General features: G+C 44.4%; 1 protein-coding gene across 13 annotated transcripts in view; it reads right to left on the bottom strand.

Annotated features, from left to right (window-relative positions):
- The window catches only part of LOC101006303 (protocadherin gamma-C4), a 166,744-nt gene that overhangs the window by 76,931 nt on the left and 67,395 nt on the right, over positions 1 to 22,418 (bottom strand). Inside the window, exon 1 of one of the 13 annotated variants that reach the window (XM_021939781.2) lies at positions 19,050 to 22,401. The exons of 11 other annotated variants lie outside the window; for them this stretch is intronic. In XM_021939781.2, coding sequence (XP_021795473.1) covers positions 19,050 to 21,479 — 2,430 coding nt within the window. In that variant the 5' untranslated portion in view covers positions 21,480 to 22,401. Of the gene's footprint in view, positions 1 to 8,871; positions 12,614 to 19,049; positions 22,402 to 22,418 lie in introns of those variants that run through there. One more of the 13 variants, XM_021939782.2, reaches the window with a different exon arrangement.

Raw genomic sequence — 22,418 nt, 5'->3', positions numbered from 1 at the left:
ACGTGCTTTCTGCAGTGAAGGTGCTACTGAGTCCTGAGGGGTAGGGATTCAAAAAAGAAGTTCACTCAGCCCTGGATTCGTAGAAGAAGCACACACCTGGTAAGAACATGGCGTCATAGAGCTACAGTTACCCAGAAACCTGGAGCTTAGCGCGGGATAGACATCCGTGGGAAAGACTCAAAGACAGGATCATTTTGGGGTGTTTGGCACTTCGAAACCAGCACAAACAATGCAATCAGGAAGAATAAAAAGGAAATTAAAGCTAAGGCAATCACCTGATAGAAATTACTTTTGGATTTAGACCGTAATTTTGCAGAGTGATCGCTGAGGTCTGGCAGAGCCTCCTGCAGGCTGTTGGCGAAGAGGGGCAGTGGTGGTGGTGACGTGGCGGTGGCGAGAGGAGCGGCTGTCCACCGCAGTGCACCGCGACCAGTAGGCGCTGGCGAGTCGCTTACCTGTGGCCCAACGCGCTAGCTGTCCGCACCTCGTCGGTGCGCATTCCAGGCTGAAGAGCCTTGGCTCGCTGGCCTGCAGCACGTGATAGGACAGCCACGCATCTCGCATCTGCGTCTACCGCCACCACCTTGGTGATCAGGTAGCCACGCTCGGCGGCACGCAGTACCATATCCAAGAGCGCGAAGCCATCGCGCTCCAGAGCTGGGGTACAGCACCCGCGGTGTGTTGTCATTGAGGTTGTCCACCAACACGCACAGGCTCATGTTGGCGCCGAGCGCTAGCTAGTCCTGGTCATGGGCCTGCAGCGTGAGCTTGAAGGCTCGCAGCTGCTCTTGGTCGAAGGCGCGCTGCCTGCTCATGGACACCTAGGACCACAGCGCCTGTGGCTCCAGGTCACTGGCCACGATCGAATAGGGGACTTGGCTGTTGGGTCCTAAGTCTAGGTTGGAGGTGTCTACTTGCACACTATGGAGGCTTTGGGAAAATTGGTCTTGGCCACGTGGACGACGTAGGAGGCCTTGTAGAAAACCAGAGCATTGTCGTTGACATCGCCAGTGAGTAGGGTGACGCTTGTTCTGGAGAAGAGGGTTGGCTTGCCTCGGTCAGTGGCAGTGATGCTGATGTTATACCTTGGGTCTGTTCCTGGCCCACGGCCCCATTTGTTACATGCATGTAGTTAATTATTGGAGGAAGATTTTTCTCAAGGTGCATTTTCTTGTATCAGACATGGGACCTCATTTTCTCCTGAATTCAGATCTTGTCATTTAAAGATCTTCTGATTTAAATCTTGGACAGTCATTACTGTCCAAGGTGCAGAATCTTTGGGAATCATTGTGGAATTAGAAGTAAAAATCGCCTCTAGGATATTTCATTATCTTCTAGAATTTTGGTCTCAACTGTACACTGGACAATGAGTCCCTCTCTGTCACCTGCTACCAAAATCATGGAAATTTAAAAATCTTTAGAAGTCCAATGTACTTAAAGTTTTCATTTCTCCACTATTTGATCAAGGCCAAACTAGATATGGGTACTCTGGGTTGTGAAGCCATATGTGATCTCTGCCTTGACACTCTAGTCCTGGTCGGTGGCCCTCACTCTCAGCACAGAAATGCACGGATGCACATCTTCCTGAAGACTGATGCTGTATACATCCTAGCTGAACACAGGGTTGTCATTGGCTTCAACCAATAGGATCAGGAGCTGAGTGATGCTACTTTGCTGGGGGGCCGTCTAAGGCTGCTAGCACTAAGGAATGGGAGCTCTGCTTTTTCTAGTCAAGTGGCTTCTCTAACATATGATCAACATATGTCTTTCCACTGTTGGTCTCTTTTACTTCAAAGAGAAATATAGAGTTGCTGCTAAGGTGATAATTTTGTAAGGAAATTCTCTCAACATCAGGATCTTCTGCAGGTTCTGTTGCAAACCTTGTTCTGAGCTGGGTCACCCAGAGATATGTAACTTAATAACATTCCTGCTGAACCATGGTGCATGATCCTTCACATCCTGAATCTCTATATTAATGTGAAAAACATTTAAAGAATTTTCAACTACTGTTTATTCATTTTTTTGAGACAGAGTCTCGCTCTGTCACCCAGGCTGGAGTGCAGTGGTGCGATCTTGACTGATTGCAACCTCCGCCTCTCAGGTTCAAGCGATTCTCTCGTCTCAGCCTCCCGAGTAACTGGGATTATAGGCATGCACCACCATGTCTGGTAATTTTTGTATTTTTAGTAGAGACGGGGTCTCACCATGTTGGTCAGGCTGGTCTTGAACTCCTGACCTCGTGATATGCCTGCCTCAGCCTCCCAAAATGCTGGGATTACAGGTGTGAGCCATTGTACCCGGCCTTCAACTATTTCAGAGCTTTACGGTCCAACCTATAATTGGGGGGCATATCTGCTCCTGATCCATTCAGTCACTCACAAGTAAGTCTCCACTTTCTCCACTTAGAATGAAGTATTATTTCTCAGCATTAACCCAAAGCTTTCAAGCGGGCATGTCCTGGACACTGAGTCCCAGATCCTTGGCAAGGTTTCCCATCACCAAACTCTTGGCCAGCTCCTCTGGGACTGAATAATGGATCTGCATAAAGAATGCCTAGCAGGACAGAAATAGCAGGAAAGGAAGCATTAGTTGCCTTGGTTCTACCCAGCCTATTAGTCCATCACCATTACTCATCTCTTCCACAGTTAGAGTTGCTGCTGCTCCAGCCCAGATAAGCCCCTTTTCAAACTATTCTTGGATTATAGAGTCTCCAGCCAAGAAGGAGCTGAACTCATTGCCTGTAAATCCATTCCGTTCCTGCTTATAATTTGTAGAACTAGGAGCCATAATAGGAATGTTGTGGGTCTGCTCTTGGATTTGCATTCCATGAAATTAGAAAAGCCACCAAGCGGGAATGTTTGGGGATTGGCTCATTTATCTCTGTTTCCACACTGGCCAACAGTGGCACTCTGAGTCCCTACTCTAGAACCGCAGCCTGAAGAAATGAGAGGACAGCGTTCTGTAGAGTTAGTTGAGAGCAGATAGAAAGACGTTTCTCACTGGAACTTGCAAGCTGAAAGGCAGTAGTGCGGTCTTGCTCCTGCAATAAAATATTCCTGGGAATTTATAACCTCAGTGATGTCAGCACATGAAGTCAAAGTGATGACTTATTTTTATTTCTTCTTGACGTTTGAGTATTTGTAGGCTGAGAATCTTTCTTTCTATTCCCACCTCCATGCCTGGGCTTTACTTTTTCCATGGAACACAGTCTCAGAATGAATTGTTGGCTGAATCTTCAGCTGAAATTACATAGGAAGCTTCTAAGAGGTTTCACAATATGGATTTTTTTTTTTTTTTTTTTTTTTTTTTTTTTGGTCAGAGTCTCACTGTGTCGCCCAGGCTGGAGTGCAGTGGCATGATCTCAGCTCACTGCAACCTCTGTCTCCCAGGTGCAAGTGATTCTCCTGCCTCAGCTTCCTGAGTAGCTGGGATAACAGGTGCCTGCCACACAATATGGAAATCTTATGAACTGAGGCGTCTATTTTCAAAATTTGACAAACAAACCAGGTCCTTAGCCTTTTAAGATAAGTCAGACAGTTGGCAGGATGCAGTGGCTCATGCCTGTAATCCCAGCACTTTGGGAGGCCGAGGCAGGCGGATCACCTGAGGTCAAGAGTTCAAGAGCAGCCTGGCCAACTTGGTGAAACCCTGTCTCTATTAAAAAAAATTTTTTTTTTTTGGGACGAGTCTCACTCTGTCGCCCAGGCTGGAGTGCAGTGGTGCGATCTCCGCTCACTGCAACTCCACCTCCCGGGTTCACGCCATTCTCCTGCCTCAGCCACCCAGGCACCCGCCACCACACCCGGCTAATTTTCGTTTTGTATTTTTAGTAGAGACGGAGCTTCACCGTGTTAGCCAGGATGGTCTTGATCTCCTGACCTCATGATCCGCCTGCCTCGGCCTCCCAAAATGCTGGAATTACAGGCGTGAACCACCGTGCCCAGCCTACTAAAAATATTTTTAAAAATTAGTCGGGCATGGTGGTGGGTGCCTGTAATCCCAGCTACTGGAGAGGCTGAGGCAGGAGAATCGCTTGAACCCGGGAGGCAGAGGTTGAACCCGGTTGGCAGAGGTTGCAGTGAGCTGAGATCGCACCACTTGCACTCCAGCTTGGGCGACAGAGTGAGACTCCGTCCTCCCCCCCCCCCCCCCCACAAAAGGTAAGTCAGACAGCTGCCTCTTATTAGGGTTTAGATATAGAGGAAAAGCCCGTGTAAAATAATTGGTTTTGCACTATGATTCTTTTTTTCTCTGAGACCACTTTCCAATAATTGAACTCAAGTATTGCATTGAGAACTTAGAAGGTGTACAAACTACTGTGTGAAATACTTCAGAGAGCTAATGATGAACTAAGAAATTATATCTGCCCTCAATGACAGTACACAGAGTAGATCCTTATATGACATGTCTAAGAAAAATTATGGGCCGGGCGCGGTGGCTCAAGCCTGTAATCCCAGCACTTTGGGAGGCCGAGGCGGGTGGATCACAAGGTCAGGAGATCGAGACTATCCTGGCTAACATGGTGAAACCCCGTCTCTACTAAAAATACAAAAAACTAGCCGGGCGCGGTAGCGGGTGCCTGTAGTCCCAGCTACTTGGGAGGCTGAGGCGGGAGAATGGCGTGAACCCGGGGGGCGGAGCTTGCAGTGAGCCGAGATCGCGCCACTGCACTCCAGCCTGGGAGACACAGTGAGACTCCGTCTCAAAAAAAAAAAAAAAAAAAAAGAAAAATTATGGTGGTACTAACTTCTTTTACATACAGATTAAACTATTTTGTTTGATTCTATGGTCTCTTCAATGACAGTTTTTTAAAAACATTTTCCTGAACCAGAGCCCTTCCCTTATGCTATCCAGAAGTCTCAGCCTTTATAAAATATTTTTTCCAATTAGCTTTGCCAAAGGCTGGCTATCTTTTGCCATCAATATTTTAGGAATGCATCCTAAACAGTATGCCCTGTTATTGGTAATTTTCCATTAAGTATGGTTTCTTAAAAGTGAACTCAAAGTGGCCGGGCATGGTGGCTCACACCTGTAATCTCAGCTATTTGGGAGGCCGAGGCGAGTGGATCACAAGGTCAACAGATCGAGACCATTCTGGCCAACCCCATCTCTACTAAAAATACAAAAATTAGCTGGGTGTAGTGGCGCGCCTGTAGTTCCAGCTACTCGGGAGGCTGAGGCAGGAGAATCACTTGAACCCGGGAGGCAGAAGTTGCAGTGAGCTGAGATAGTGCCACTGCACTCCAGCTTGGTGACAGATCGAGACTCTGTCTCAAAAAAAAAAAAAAAAAAAAAAAAAAAGTGAAAACTCAAAGTGTAGCATTAGAGAGTAACTGTGTCTCTTTCTTGAGATTTAGCCTCATCAGTTTGATCAACATCCCTTCGAAACTATGTGTTTGCTTTTCTAAACCTGACATCTTATATGAGGATAAAGAAGATTTTGCACCAGAACTATTCAATTCATGATCACAGCTATACTCTGTTACATGTCATAAAGAAAACTGATACACTTCGCTCATTTGTCATTAGCCTTATAATTTATTGAAAAGTGATGTATGAGATTAAATACACTATAAAAGTGTTGTATAGTTTCCTTAACATTCCTATGCTATTGCTGCTTCAAAAAGCATAATACTTCTGGAAAGAAAGCAGTGGAAGAATGTCTTCTGACTGATTACGTTCCAATTTTAGGTTCTATAAAACAGTGAAGCTAAAAATTTTAAATTATAGCTGAACGCTTTAACTTATTAGATGAAATGGATACATATCCACCTGTCATACACATAAGAAGACAAGAAAAGTCCTTGACATAATTTTATGACTGGAATCAGAAGAAATGTAAACATATCCAAACCCATTGCCCAGTTAGTCTCAGAAAACAATCAACACATATCTTAATTACCAATCCTAAATTATCAACAAGTGTCCTAAAAATCCTAAAGCTAAGCCATTAGTTTCAGTTCTTATATGGCCTAAACCAAATAATGATCACCAGCCTTAAGGTTTCGGTGATCCATTTTCTGGTGAAATTATCTAAGATCCCATTGAAGTAAACTGCTTCTTTAAAATAAGTTTCCTAGGATCCTTGTTTAGATTTCACTATGGTTCAGACAAAGAAAAAGTAACACTCACAAAATTGTCTCATACAAAAATATTTTCCCCATCTTTTATGGCCTAAAACTGTGGCTTCTCAATCAAGAATGTACCTAGGCACTTAAGATTTTTAAACCAGCTTTCAAAAAATTTTAGAATAGTTTTATTTCCATCCACAAATCATTCCATTGTACCACATGGAGAAGCACAAAAATCATTATTACTTTTCCCAACAGGACATCGAGTGTGCTGGCATTGAAAATATAAATCCTTTTTTTTTTTTGTCAACCACTAAAAATGGCTACTGTTAACTAATTGCATGCTGTGAATCAGATGATTTTTGTTAGCTCTAGCCATCACCAGGACCTTTCAAATTAGATATGATTATTTGTACTTTGCTGAAGCTCAAAGAGATTAAATAACTTTCTAAAGGTGACACAGTTAAGAAGTTAGCTAATTGCAAAGCTGCTGTCCTTCTACGACTTATCTGAAAATTCAAAATCCTGGTATCAGGTAATCCCCAGAGTACATTATTTGTTTATCCATTCATTCAACAAATATTTAATAAAGTCTATTCAGCTCAAACTGGAAACATAGTTGATTGAAATCACTGATATTTGAGATATCGTCTAAAGGTCTTGACTATTATGCTCTAACTCTCAATGATTTGTTCCTAAATCAAGTTAGGTGAACAGAGGTCAGAATAATTAGACCATGTTAGCTTAGCTTTCCAAATCATTTGTTTTCCTATTATGTCTTTCTTTCTATTTGACTACATATGAGAACTGTCCATGTGATAAACATTTTGGTAGTTCCTACAAGACGATGGAGAAGGGAGGGTTCATTGTCCTCTATTTCTTTCAATATTACCTATAGAACACTGTACTTATTAAATTTTATTTGAAAACTAATGTAAACACAAATTTAGAATGTTTAGATAAATTCAAATACTTTCTTTCAAAAAATCACACAAGTAGAACCACACACTCTATATTTTGTCCCCTTTTTTGGTCTCAGAAGCAGCAACTGCCTCATTTTAGAGCCTTTGGATGTCTTTCATTCTCTAAGTGGTATCCAATCTCTTTTCTGAGTTTTAATTATTGTATGTTTTGTATGTTTCACAGTAGACAGGCAGCAAACAAAGAAGAAAGAAAAAATAATTGGGATGTTATGTTTCCCTACACCTTTACAGAATTCACCAAAAGAAATCAGGCAATGCTTTTCAAAGAGTAATACACTTTAGCATTCAGTATCTGTAAACACTCTACAATAAGCATAAAGTTCTCAGAAAACACTTAGAATCTGTGCACGTTTCAGAAATTTTCCCTTAGTTGTAATAGTTATGGGGAATTTAATGTAGAAAGCAAGGGAAATTACTGCAAATTTGCCCCAGTACTAAAAAAGTACTCAAAACACATTTTGTTAATTCTGAATATTCCACAAAGTCATCATTAATATCATTAATGTAGGAAATGGGCAAAAGAAATGTCTAACTTGGAAACACACACAGATATTGTATTAATGAAATGCATAACAGAAGTGAAAAATAGTCTTTACTGTTTTTTGTCATGGCAATACAGGATATTGTATATTTAAGTGATAAAATTTTAAATGCAGAAGAAATAAATTCACTATATTTGGAAGTTCATAAATGATTTAAAACCATGAAATGACTTGGGATACTGAGAAAGTATAAATGGACATATCCCTAATGGCCAGAAAGAATTACTGCACTTTGAAAGAAACTAAATTCACTTTATGAATTTGCTAGCAATCTCAAGTGTAGTTAAAAGCCACTCTATTTATAAAAGTTTACTAAAATTTTATTTATATTTTCCATTGAATTAGATTTCTCCCCTCTAGATAAACAGATCAGTTGTTATCAGATGTTCTACACAAAACTGCTGCATGGTCAATGGGAAAAAAATTAAAAGTGGGAAAAGAGCATTACCATTGATAAATTAAGCTAGAAAATGATATAGAGTATTAATGTTATAAATTGTTAATAAATTATATCTATCATTTAAAATATATGTACATAAATAAGGTATGAGGGAAGGTGGCTGGATTGTTGTTGGTGTCTGTCACATATGTATAAATTTATTGATGTCTGCTTTATAAATTCCAGATGTGCTAAGGGATATATTTCTCCAGGCTCAGAAAAGAATATTTGATAAGGGCGGGGCACTGTGGTTCATGCCCCTAATCCCAGCACTTATGGAGGGTGAAGCAGGAGGCTCACCTGAGCCCAAGTTCCAGATCAGCCTGGCCAACATAGTGAGACTCCTGTCTCTACAAGAAAGTAATAGATAGATACATAGATAGATAGATAGATAGATAGATAGATAGAGAGACAGGCAGATAGATAGACAGATAGATAGCAGGGCTGTGGCTTGCAACTGTAGTCCCTGTTACACCGGAGAAGGCGGGAGAATTGCTTGAGCCTAGGAGTTTGAGGCTGCAGTGAGCTATGATCGTGCCGCTGCATTCCAGCGTGGGCGACAGAACAAGAAAAGAAAGGAAAGAGAGAAAAGAGAGGAAAGAGAGGAAAGAAAGAAAGAGAGAGAGAGAGAGAGAGAAAGAAAGAAAGAAAGAAAGAAAGAAAGAAAGAAAGAAAGAAAGAAAGAAAGAAAGAGAAAGAAAGAAAGAAAGAAAGAAAAGAAAGAAAGAAAGAAAGAAAGAAAGAAAGAAAGAAAGAAAGAAAGAAAGAAAGGAAAGAAGGAAGGAAGGAAGGAAGGAAGGAAGGAAGGAAGAAGAAAAGATTTGATATAAACTCACCTGAATTAACGCACGACTGTCTTTAGAAAATACGGAATCACCTGACAGCAAAAGGGACTCGCTTTTTCCACCGCTCTCCTGGCTGACGAGCGTGTCTGCATAGTTGGGCTGGGGCAAGATCGGGTGACTCTTGCGCGAGTCCGAGGTGAGGGAGACCTTGTGGGAATAGGTCTGCAGAAAAGCCTGCACCCCGTCCACGCCCACAAAGTGCGACGCCGGGGCTCCTGTGAAGCCGCCTTCTGAAGCCTGCAGCAGGCGTGACTTGTGCCAGCGCCGCAGCCTGAGCGCCAGCAACACGATGACGAAGGCCAGGAAGACGCAGGAGACCGCGGCCACCGCCACCACTAGGTACAGCGTAAGGTCCGAGGTTTCAGAATTAACTGGAGACTCGAGGCTGCCGAGGTCCGCCAGGACTTTGGGGATGCTGTCGGCCACAGCCACCGTGAGCGTGACGGTGGCCGAGAGAGGGGGCTGGCCGTGGTCCTGGACGGCCACCACGAGGCTCTGCTTGAGCGCGTCTCTGTCCAGCAGGGCCCGCGCCGTGCGCACCTCGCCGGTGTGCAGCCCCACCGCGAAGAGTCCTGGCTCGCTGGCCTTGAGCAGGCGGTAGGACAGCCAGGCGTTCTGGCCCGAGTCTCTGTCCACCGCCACCACCTTGGTCACCAGGTAGCCGGGCTCTGCGGAGCGGGGCGCCAGCTCCACGCCAGTGGAACCGTCTGTGGGGAGGGCGGGGTACAGGATCTCGGGCGCATTGTCGTTCTGGTCCAGCACAAACAGACTCAACGACACGTTGCTGCTGAGGGGTGGGTGCCCGTTGTCCCGCGCCATCACTTTCACTTGCAAGTCTCTCAACTGCTCGTAGTCGAAGGAGCTCAGCGCATACAGTACCCCAGAGTCGGAGTTGATGGACACGTAGGACGATAGGGGTGCCCCTTGGACGGTGTCCTCAGCCAGGGAATAAGTGATCTGGGCGTTCTCCTCACAGTCGGGGTCGTGGGCGGTCACGGAGACGAGGGAAGCTCCTCTGGGATTGTTCTCTGGGATATAAGCGGAATAGGAGGCCTGAAGGAAGACCGGCGGGTTGTCGTTGGTGTCTGCCACGTTCAGCAAGATGTGAATTTCCGTAGATAGGGGCGGGGTTCCCCGGTCAGTGGCGGTCACTGTGATGTTGTAGCTAGGAACCTGTTCCCTATCCAAGACTATGTCTGTGACTAAACTATAGTAATTTCCGTAAGATTTTTCTAATTTAAAGGGCAGATTTCCTTGGATGAAACAGATCACCTGTCCGTTTACCTCAGAATCTTGGTCATTTACATTTAAAAGGGCAATTAATGTCCCTCTGGGAGAGTTTTCGGGAACCGAGCTGGCGAGAGAGGTGAGGACCACCTCTGGGGCGTTGTCGTTCACGTCCAGAACAGTGATCAGGACTTTGGCTCGCGCAGAATATCCTGCATTATCCATTGCTTGCACTTCCATCTGGTAGAATCCTGACTCCTCGTGATCCAACTCCCCTATTGTTGATATTGTCCCTGAATTACAATCTAGTTTGAAAACTTGGGCCGCCTTGTCGTCCACATACCGGAAGGAATACCTCACTTCCGCATTGACTCCTTCGTCAGGGTCGGTAGCGTTGACTACAAGCAGCTGCGTGCCCACGGCCAGATTCTCCGGAACGCTCGCGCGGTACTCGGGCTGGGCAAACGCTGGCGCGTTGTCATTCGCATCCAGAACCGTCACGCGGATGCGCGCGGTGCCTGTGCGCACCGGATCGCCCCCATCCGAGGCCGTAAGGACCAGGTGGTGAGCAGCCTTTTCTTCGCGGTCCAGGGCGCGTTCCAGCACCAATTCGGGGTACTTACTACCGTCGGCTCCATTTTGCACCATCAGGGAGAAGTGAGTATTCGGGCTGAGCTCGTAGCTCTGGAGAGAGTTCTTCCCAATATCCGGATCCCAGGCGTGGGGTAGAGGGAACCGCATATCAGTGGCTGCGTTTTCACTGATTTTTATTTCTAATTCACTTTCACGAAAATAAGGCGCATTGTCGTTAATGTCCCTTACTTCTACTTCTACTCCATATATTTTCACTTTATCCTCAATCAGAATGTCTAGATTTAATTGACACTTGATGGCCCCCATACAGAGCTCCTCCCGGTCTATCCTGCCCGCCGTGACCAAGCTGCCGCTGCGCGGGTTCAGGGCGAAAAGCTGCGTTCTATCTCTGGGGACGATGCGGACTCCGCGCTCCGCCAGCTCCCGGGGCTCCAGCCCCAGGTGCTTGGAGATGTCGCCCACCCTAGAGCCTTTCTCCAGCTCTTCCGGAACTGAATAGCGTATCTGGGTGCATCTGGTCTCCCACAGAATCCCGAGGAGGATTCCCAGCAGGACCAGATCTTTGCAGTCCCGGTGCGGTCGCTCAGGAATCATTCTCATCTTCCTCCAGAATTATTTTCAATTCTGCCCTTAATCACTGAAGTCAGGAGCAGTTCTTTCGCCTCTAGAATGGGACAGTTTGGAAGTCAGAGCTCCTCCGTTGTTTCCTCATAGTCCCAGAGATGGTTCATTCCTAGCTATCTGCTTTGTGCTTCAGGCGCGTGCAAGGCGAGCAGGAGCTCCGCTTTTCTCTCCCCGATTGGTGAACAGCGGCGCTCAGAGTCCTAACCAATTACTGCACAATCTTGAACTTCCAGAAAGGATATTTCGTTTTTATATCTTAAATAGCTCCACCTACTGTTCTTCAAAAGGGGATGGAAATCTACAGTATTCGCTTTAGAAGAAACTTCAGTGAGCTTTTTTTTTTTTTTCCCACCCAATGAGCTTTTTTTTTTTTCCCCCAATGAGCTTTTAAATGAATTAGAAGTTTCTGTAAACAATTATTTTAATCTTATAATTTTAGTGCATCTGCTTTGAGATTACTGTTCCCCCAATACACCTATCATGGGGGATGTCTCTCGAGGAGTTTCTCTTTTTTGACATATCATATAATAGAATAATTTAAACTTTCTGATTCAGCTATAATTTGGGGAAAACGTTTTTAAATAGATTCCTTGAACAAACCTGAATGGAAGGATTACTTTACCAGGTTGTTGAAATTTAACGCTTAAAAATCAAATTTTCATGAAAATATGGAAACCTAAAAATGAGATATGTGATTGTATACATTATCAGAATCACACTTAACAAGAACCCAAGTGAAAAAGAAACATTAATATTTTTAGCATAAAGTGGAAGTATTCCAACTTGCATTGACTGGAAATAACGGAAGTACTCCAGGATTCTATTAATACATTATATTTCAAAAATATTAAGTGTTGAGGAAACTTAGTAAAAGAAAATTGGTAGTCCAAAGAATGTTACACTTACCTTTTCCTGGGTAACTGACCTAATTGTAATTACTGAGAATTACTGGTAATACTTTTGGAAGCCCATCAAAATATAGGGAAAAAATTCTGCCTAAGAAATAACTGGCTACTGTACTTTCATGAGCATAAATATTTATACTGTAAGGATAAGATGTTTGCTAGGCATAAAATAAAATAATATATTTTAAATTGGGAAGAAATATATAGGTAGCTGTGAGAAAAGATCAAACGCAAAATTGAGTTTTCTTGAATTACAAGAATCACAAGTAAACGTAACTGAATATTATCAAATCATTACCATATTCTTATTTTTTTAAGCTTTTTTCTCTGCCAGGCACAGTGTCAGGCAACTGTAGTCTCAGCTACTCTGGAGATCGAGGTGGGAGGATTGCCACCACCCAAGAGTTTGAGTCCAGCCTGGGCAACATAGTGAGACTTTAATCTCAATTTTTTTTTTTTTATAAAAAGCATTTTCTCATGCATTTTCCTCAAAATTTATAGTTAATGGATTAAAGAAAAAGCCTTATATACTCAAGATATTGATGTCCCAAGAAACACCACAGGAAAAAAATTTATTCTTCAATTAAAATATCTCAATGACAGCAGTATCATAATACCCACTTCTCACGTGTGTGTGTGTGTGTGTGTGTGTGTGTATAAAGAATGTCTCTGGGTGGGGCGCAGTGGCTCACACCTGTAATCCCAGCAGCACTTTGGGAGGCCAAGGCGGGCGGATCACGAGGTCAGGAGATAGAGACCATCCTGGCTAACATGGTGAAACCACGTCTCTACTAAAAATACAAAAAATTAGTGGGGTGTGGTGGCGGGCGCCTGTAGTCCCAGCTACTCAGGAGGCTGAGGTAGGAGAATGGCCAAAACCTGGGAGACGGAGCTTGCAGTGAGCCACTACACTCCAGCCTGGACCACAGAGCGAGACTGCGTCCGGAAAAAAAAAAGTATCAGGTAAAAATGGTCAAAATACATGAAAGCTAATAATGAAGTTACTCGCCCACACAGAAAGGAGTAGGAAATATTAAGAGTGAGCAAACAAACCTGAAGCAATAGTAGATATAATATGTTTAAGATTTTCTTGCCAAAATATTGGTTTGAAAATTAAACCACACCCATTTGTAAAAGAAAGACATTCATTGGAACTCAGGTGAGTAGGAGCAACAGAGTTAGAGCTTATCTTGTTATTCTCTTCAGTGAAGCTTGCTACCAGAGAAACTTCATTAGAAAGATCTTGTGGGGGGACTGTTTCTGGTGTCACGGTGAGAAAATTATTATTATTATTATTATTGTTTTTTGAGACGGAGTCTCGCTTTGTCGCCCAGGCTGGAGTGCAGTGGTGTGATCTGGGTTCACTGCAAGCTCCGCCTCCCGGAACTACAGGCGCCTGCCACGTCCCCCGGCTAGTTTTTTGTATTTTTTTAAGTAGAGACGGGGTTTCACCGTGTTAGCCAGGATGGTCTCGATCTCCTGACCTCGTGATCCGCCCGTCTCGGCCTCCCAAAGTGCTGGGATTACAGACTTGAGCCACCGCACCCGGCACGGTGAGAAAATTAAATCTTCTTTTTCTAGAATCCGAGGGAACATACAGATTGCAGGAATAAAGCAAAGTTCCCTCATTGTAGTTGGGAGAAACCTCGGTCGAGTCTCAGAACACAGGCCAGGGTGAAACCAACCCCAGGCAGAGGGGCTGGACAAGGCGACCGCCAAAATCACTGCGAGGAAGAAGAGCATAGAAATCAAGGCCAAGGCCACGACCAAGTAAATCTGCAGTTTTGCCTGGGAATTAGAGGCCACAGGACGGTCAATGAAGTCTGGCAGTGCCTCCTGCAGGCTGTCTGCGAAGACTAGGTGAAGTGTAGCGGTGGCAGAGAGGGGCAGCTGTCCTCCGTCATGCACAGCAACCAGCAGGCGCTGTCGGGCCGAGTCACTGTAGCCCAAGGCACGCGCAGTGCGCACCTCGCCCGTGGGCAGCCCCAGGCTGAAGAGCCCGGGCTGGATGGCCTGCAGCACGTGGTAGGACAGCCAATCTTCGTGTCCCGAATCTGCGTCCAACGCCACCACCTTAGTCACCAGGTAGCCAGAGTCTGCGGCGAGTGGCACCATATCGAAGAGTGCGGAGCCATGGGACCCCAGCGCGGGGTACAGCACCTGCCGCACATTGTCATTGAGGTCGCCCACCAACACGCGCAGGCTTACGTTGGCACTGAGCGCAGGCGAGCCCTGGTGGGCCTGCAGCTTGAACTCCAAGGCGCGCAGCTGCTCGAAGGCGTGCAGTTGCTCGTGTTCGAAGGCTCGCTGTGCGAACACCATCCCGCTCTGTGCACTCACGGACACGTACGACGACGGTGCCCGCAGCTCCAAGTCACTGTTAACAATGGAGCAGGAGACTTGGCCATTCAGCCCTAGGTCCAGGTCAGAGGCGCTGACTTGTGTGATGGAGGCTCCGAGAGGGTTGTTTTCGGCCACGTGGACCCCGTAGGAGACCTGGTGGAAAATCGGAGCACTGTCGTTGACGTCACCAATGCATAGGGTGACGCTTGTGCTGGATGAGAGCGGAGGCTTGCCCCTGTCAGTGGCAGTGATGGTGACCTTGTACTCCGGGGTCCCAATCCAGGGTCCCATCTGTTACAAGCTTATAGTCATTATTGGCGGAAGATTCGATTCTAAAAGGAATTCTTTCGTTTATGAGGCATGTAACCTCCCCATTTTCTCCCGAATCTTTATCATGTGTTTTGAACAGAATGATCGCCGTCCAGGGTTCTGCAACCTCAGTTACAGAACTGGACACCGAAGTAAAAACCACGTCTGGGGCGTTGTGGTTCTTATCTAGGATTTCTAGCATAATTTTACATTCGCTGGTCATGCCTCCACCATCCTTCGCCTCTATGCTCATGGTGTAACTGCTATAAATTTCGAAGTCTATTAAGTCTTTGGATTTAATTTCCCCATTTTGATGGTCTAGCACAAACATATTTCCAATATCATCTGGTAGGGATTTGAAAGACTAGGTGATCTCTGCATTGACATCCTCATCCTGGTCAGTGGCTGTCACCTTCAGTACACGGGTGCCTGGGGGCACATTCTCTCTAAGGCTGACTTTGTATACATCCTGGCTAAAAACTGGGGCATTATCGTTGCCATCAGTGACCTTAATTTGAATTGCAGCAGTGCCAGTTAGGACTGGGTCACCCCCATCTACTGCTTTCAGGACCAGGAGATGAGAGCTCTATCCTTCCTGGTCCAGGGGCTTCTCCAGTACTAATTCTGGAGCATTCTTGCCTTCAGTCTTGTCCATCATCAGAGAGAAATGTTCATTAGAGCTGAGCTGGTAACTCTGGAGATAGTGAGCCCTACATCTGCATCTATAGCAGATTCCAGGCCAAACCGAGTGCCTGGAATTGCTAGCTCATTGATTTGTGAAACAATGCTATTTTGGGGAAAATAAGGTGGATTATCATTTATATCTTCTATCATCACATTTATGTGAAAAACATTTAGAGGATTCTCTGGTACAATCTCTGAGGGTATGACACAGGATTTTGAGGACAGAGTGACTCTCGATCTATTCTGTCACTCACAAGAATGTTCCCATTCTCCGTGTTCACGGTACAGTACTGTTCCTCTGTACTAACTCTAAGGTTTGGGGTCAATAAATCCTGAACATGCAGCCCCATGTCCTCAGCAACGTTCCCCACCACCGAGCCCCGGACCGTTTCTTCTGGATTAGAGTAGTGGATCTGCTCCGAGGGCATCCCGCAGAACAAAGGCAGCAGGAAAGGGAAGAGTATTTGCCGCCGCCGGGTCCTGCTTCTCTGCTTCACCCTGTTTCCCATCCTTCCCGTGCGTTGCTGCAGTCTCCGACGTTAAGAGAAAATGTTTCACAAAGTGCTTTTAAAATATTTACTTCCACACATAGAAAACCCAATGCTCCCAGTTTGAAGGCACCCCAATCCGTAAGGAATCAGATTTGAGGGAGCAGAAAGCCCAAGTCTTGGCCACTTTCCTTTCCGACTTTCTTCTGTGACTGAGCACAATATAGTCCTGGTAGATCCGAGGCTCCAGCTCTTGCAGCACATTGGCCAACAGCGGGGCTCTGAGTCTATTTAGAAAACTGCACCGGGAAGACTTTGCTAATTCAATAGGATTCAGAATTTAGACTGATGTGTTGGACTAATGTATAGGAAACTAGACACTTTAAGAGTTTTGGTAGTGACTATTTTCCAGTGTTTACTACCAAAGAAGATTCCTTAGAGATGGGATCCTATAGAACAGTCATTAACCCAGTAAAGAGAAGGGAAACGTTTTTTTCTTTTTTCTTTTTTTCTTTTCTTTTCTTCTTTTTTTTTTTTTTTTTTTTTTGAGATGGAGTCTCACTCTTTCGCCCAGGCTGGAGTGCAGTGACACGATCTCTGCTCACTGCAAGCTCTGCCTCCCAGGTTCAGGCCATTCTCCTGCCTCAGTTTCCCCAGTAGCTGGGACTACAGGCGCCCGCCACCATGCCCGGTTAATTTTTTGTATTTTTAGTAGAGACAGGGTTTCACCATGTTAGGCAGGATGCTCTCTATCTCCTGACCTCGTGATCCACCCACCTCAGCCTCCCAAAGTGATGGGATTACAGGCGTGAACCACCGCGCCGGCCCAAGTTTCTTTTTTTCTAAGCAGAAGCAATGCACATATTGGAAGAACTAGGCAAAGTCTTCCCTCCTGATGTACAACAAAAACAATGTGGGAAAACATCCCCACCAAGTGGTATGGGAAAATTTTGACCACTATGAAATGATATGCAGTATTATTTTCAATCTGATGTGCAGATAATTTTCCTCTTAGTTTTATCAGAGAAAACTGGAGGAGCACTGAAAGCTATATAGGGCATATTCAGAATAAAGATAGCCAAACCTTTCTTATCACTTATAAAAGAGGTTTCTGAAAAGGATTATTAAGTGTTTTACACTTTAATCATAAAGAGAATATAAAGGTATAGCCTAGTAGGTAGCCTTAGGAATTTAATAACATGAAATGTGAGGGTGTTTTATTTTTATCCTCTATTTAATGGGACTATATGTTATACCTTAACAGAACTTTATCACTACCTCCAAATCAACATAACCATCTTAATATCACATTTCAAAGCCAACCCTTACTTTTTGTTCTCCAAGGTCTTGGGTGCAAGCTTCCAGTTAGTTTAGATGAGGTTTTATAATATGGAACAATCTCCTTTTCCCAGCCAAATACCTCATATCCTTTTTATTTAGTTCCAGTCAAAGTACAATGCCTTACATCCATTTTCTCAGTTTGGAATTCCACAAGTATAAATCCTATCTCTAGATGCTCAAAATACCCCAACATTTTTCTTGACTTCAAGACGAATGTAGGCATCTGTTGGAAGACTTGCCTTTCCTACAGTTGAAATTATTTTTTGTGCAAGCCCTAGATAGTCAGTTTACAACTAATGACATAAGGTAAATTTCTAAATGAGAAAAATAAACTTGAAAGGGAACATAAATAAGCAAGTAATTTGGGGCAAATACCTAGAAGTGATGCGAGAGTGTTAAGTGAATTGATGATGGAAATTATTCCTGTGATCAAAAACCCTAGATAAGTCTCCATTCCTCATTTGACTTTCCTAGACATTGCTTCAGATAACATGTATGTCAGGCAATTATCAAGCTTCAGTAACAAGTTGGTCTGAATAAAAGAACTGAATGTACTATTTGCCATAAGAAAGACCTTATAAAGGAAAGAAAGAAGGAATCTATGACTCCCAAGTACACTGAAAATGAACAAAAAATAGCCAGAAGGATACTAGCTAAATCAGTTTCATTAAAGTCCAAATACCTTCAATCTATTTATATATTCACAAACTATTCTATTTGAATAAATCTATAGACATCTTTAGCATATTTGAAAATAGCTTTTTGAGAAGCACTGAATCAAAATCAAGTCATTTCTATATATGGATTTGCTACATTAAAAAGCCTTCCATACATACAAACGCAGACACCAAAGTAAAAGAATAAAAGGAAATAATACCAGTTCAATAATTCAATTATTTCCTCAGACCAGTCAATGCAACTTCACCATAGTAATGGAAAAGATATCTAGAGCTTAAGAAAAAATGTCATCTAAATTTTATCTCCCAAGGAAATCCAGTAGTTAAAAGCCAGTAAATATGTCTGTGTTGATAGGATGAAGAAATGAGACAAAGTTGAAATAGTCAACAGGATCTAAACATATTACCAGCCAACAAGAATCAAAATAAAATTGCTCAGAGAAAAGCTTACATGTGTAAGTGTGTGTGTATGTGTATAGATAGATGAGAAAGAGAGCTAGAGGGAGCATGCTATTAAATTGACAGGATCTAAATTTGAACATTAGCAGTAATAGCAAATAATGGTGGAATATAACTACAAATCAGTGAAGGCACTGCAAAATTGAAATGGAAATAAAAAGTGTTTGTGAATCATTAATTTGTATCTATATATAGTAAATTGATAGCCTCATACACTGATAATAGAAAAATAATACTAAAATTCAACTTACTACAAACCAAGCCAGCATAGTTGAATGGCCCCTTTGAAATCAAAAGAAAATATGCCAGGATTGAAAAATGACTTTCACAAAAACGTTCTGAAAGATTATGGTAATCTCATGAAAGGCAAAGTAAAACTCACATGTATTGCTCTAAATATAAATGAACTAAATATATGCCGCCCCCCCAAACAGTTTTCATAATAGGCTCAATAAACATCTCCTTAAAAGACTTGTGCCAAGACACCAACAATTAGGAGGCAGAGAAATAAATCTCACCTGATTACTTGTCGGGTCACATTTGCCTAAAATGATAGCTGAGTCTTCAGCTATCAAGAGTGGTTCGCTTTTCTCACAGCTCTCCTGGCTGATGAGCGTGTCCCCATAGTTGGGCTGGGGGAAAATCACGTGACTCTTCTGCGAGTCCGCAATGAGAGAGACCTCGTGGGAATAGGTCTGCAGGAAAGCCTGCACCCCGTCCACGCCTACGAAGTGTGAGGTGGGCATACCTGCCAGCCCGCCTTCAAAAGCCTGTAGCAGGCGTGACTTATGCCAGCGCCACAGCCTGAGTGCCAGCAGCACGACGACAAAGACCAGGAAGATGCAGGAGACTGCGGCCACCGCCACCACCAAGTACAGCGTGAGGTCTGAGGTTTCAGAGTTAGCCAGAGACTCGAGGCTGACGAGGTCCGCCAGGACTTCGGGGATGCTGTCGGCCACGGCCACGGTGAGCGTGACGGTGGCCGAGAGAGGGGGCTGGCCGTGGTCCTGGACGGCCACCACGAGGCTCTGCTTGAGCGCGTCTCTGTCCAGCAGGGCCCGCACCGTGCGCACCTCGCCCGTGTGCTCCCCTACCGCGAAAAGTCCGGGCTCGCTGGCCTTGAGCAGGCGGTAGGACAGCCAGGCGTTCTGGCCTGAATCTTTGTCCACCGCAACCACTTTGGTCACCAGGTAGCCAGGTTCTGCAGAGCGGGGCGCCAGCTCCACGCCAGTGGAACCGTCTGTGGGGAGGGCGGGGTACAGGATCTCAGGCGCATTGTCGTTCTGATCCAGCACGAACAGGCTCAGCGACACATTGCTGCTGAGGGGCGGGTCCCCGCTGTCACGTGCTATCACTCTCAGTTGTAAGTCTCGAAACTGCTCATAGTCGAAAGATTGTAGGGCATAGAGAACACCAGTGTTGGAGTTAATAGAGACATAAGAGGATAGAGGCACCCCCTGGACAGTGTCATCCGTCAGAGAGTAAGTGACCAAGGCATTCTGTTTGCTGTCCGGGTCGAGGGCAGTCACTGAGAAGATGGAGGCACCCCTGGGGTTGTTTTCGGGAATATAGGCAAAGTAAGAGGAGTGAGGAAAAACAGGAGGGTTATCGTTGTCATCTGCCACATTCAGCCAGATATGAGTTTCTGAAGACAGAGGCGGGCTTCCCTGGTCTGTGGCTGTCAACGTTATATTGTAGCTCTGGACCAACTCCCTGTCCAGCACTCTGCTTGTTATCAATTTGTAATAATTTCCATAAGTCTTTTCTAATTTAAAAGGCAAGTGGTTAGGAATAAAACAGGAGACTTGACCATTTTCTCCAGAATCTTGATCTTGCACATTTAGAAGAGCAATGACTGTACCTGGAGGAGAGTTTTCCAGAATTGAATTAATAGAAGAGGTGATAGTTATTTCTGGAGCGTTATCATTCACATCCACAACAGTGATCAACATCATCGCGGTGGTAAAGAGACCTCCGCCATCTTGGCCTTGAATTTCCATCTCATAGAATCCATATTTTTCAAAATCCAGAGACCCCCGTACTAGAACTTCTCCAGTTTGTGAATCCAATTGGAATATTTCAGAAGCCTTGCTTTCCATGTTCCGAAATGAATACATTACTTCCCCGTTGATTCCCTCGTCTGGATCCGTTGCATTAACCACCAGCACCCGAGTTCCAGAGCTGATGTTTTCTGGAACGCTCACGCGATATACGGACTGTGTAAACACTGGGATGTGGTCATTTACATCGAGGACCACCACACGAATAGGAACTGAGCCCTTTCGGATGGGATCGCCTCCATCTAAAGCTGTGAGGAGGAGCAGGTGAGCAGCCTCTTTCTCTCGGTCCAGGCTTCCCTCCAGTACTAGCTCTGGATTCTTGGCCCCATCCATTCTGCCCCGTAGTTGCAAGGAAAAGTAACTATTAGGGCTGAGCTGGTAGCTCTGGAGGGAGTTCACGCCCACATCTGGATCCCTAGCATTAGGAAGAGCAAATCGCGCCCCAGGAATTGCGTGCTCACTGACTTTTATCTCCACTTCGTCTTCCTGGAAGCTGGGGGCGTTATCATTAATGTCGATTATTTCCACCTCCACTCCGTAAATCTTCAAGGTATCTTCCACGAGAAGTTCCATATTTAAAAAACAGGAGGACACCGTCTCACAGAGCTCCTCCCGGTCTATCCTGCCTGCCGTGATCAAGCTGCCGCTTCGCAGATTCACAGCGAAAAGCTGCGTCTTCCCTCTGGAGACGATGCGGACTCCGCGCTTCGCCAGCTCCCGGGGCTCCAGCCCCAGGTCCTTGGAGATATTGCCCACGAAGTAGCCTTTTTCGGTTTCTTCGGGCACCGAATATCGGATCTGCCCGGCCCGGAACCCCCGCAGCGTCCCCAGGAAAATGCACAGCAGCACCAGCCCACTGCGGTCCAGGCGCTGTAGCCGATTCGCCATGGCAGGCTCTAAGCCGATATTCCGCGATTTCTCGAGCTGGTTGGTTGTGAATCGGTTTATGTATCTATGAAGTCCTAGGCCGACTGCATCCAAAATATATCAGAAAGCGCAGGAAAATACTTCTAAGTCTCCAGTAAGTATCCATCTCATTCTGCTTTGTGTGGTAGAGGCGGGGGAGGGAGGGACTCAATAGCGCGCAGCTTCCCATTCCCTGATTGGTGAACAGCGGCGCCTAGAGCCCATTCTTATTATTGCAACGACTAAGAAATTCCAGAAGAAATGATTACGCTCACCTCTTCATGAATCTCACGTATTTGTAGAGCTTAAAAACGATTATACACAATGCTTATATTATGTGATGTTAAAACTTTACCAAGAACACCCACGAAAGGAGTAATTATTAAAAGGACTTGCTTAATTTTAAGAAAGTTTTCAAAACATTACTGGAGCTGAAAACTTGTAGGTTATAATTGGTTCCAATTGATTTTAACCGACTGAAAAGAATGACATTTCTGGAAGTGGAAATAACATGGTCCCGATAAAATCATCAGGTAGGATGCCTAACTATAATTCTTACAAGTGTTCCTTTATTGAGTAAATGAAACACTTGAGAAAAATTGAGTAGCATCAGGGTTTCAATTAAAATACCATGCCGTGAAAATATACCTGTATTTTATATTTTTAACCAAAAGGTATTTTATTTCATAAAAAATGTCACCAGAGATTACCCATGTAGATGGCCTTAAAATGTCTTTGAATAGTAGGAAGATTGAGGCATTTAATTTAAACTTTTGTTTTAACAATGATAGCCATAAATTTGACCTATATTTTGGGAACTCTATGAAGAGGTTATCTAGAATCTTAAAATAATATCACTATATTGGAATATATTGGCATATTGTAATATAAAAAGGATTAAACACATTTTTAAATACTTAC

The sequence above is a fragment of the Papio anubis genome, chromosome 5, assembly GCF_008728515.1.
Source record: "Papio anubis isolate 15944 chromosome 5, Panubis1.0, whole genome shotgun sequence".
In the NCBI taxonomy this organism is placed as follows: domain Eukaryota; kingdom Metazoa; phylum Chordata; class Mammalia; order Primates; family Cercopithecidae; genus Papio; species Papio anubis.
Note: the sequence above shows the minus strand (reverse complement) of the source record. Positions and strands in the feature narration are given on the sequence as shown.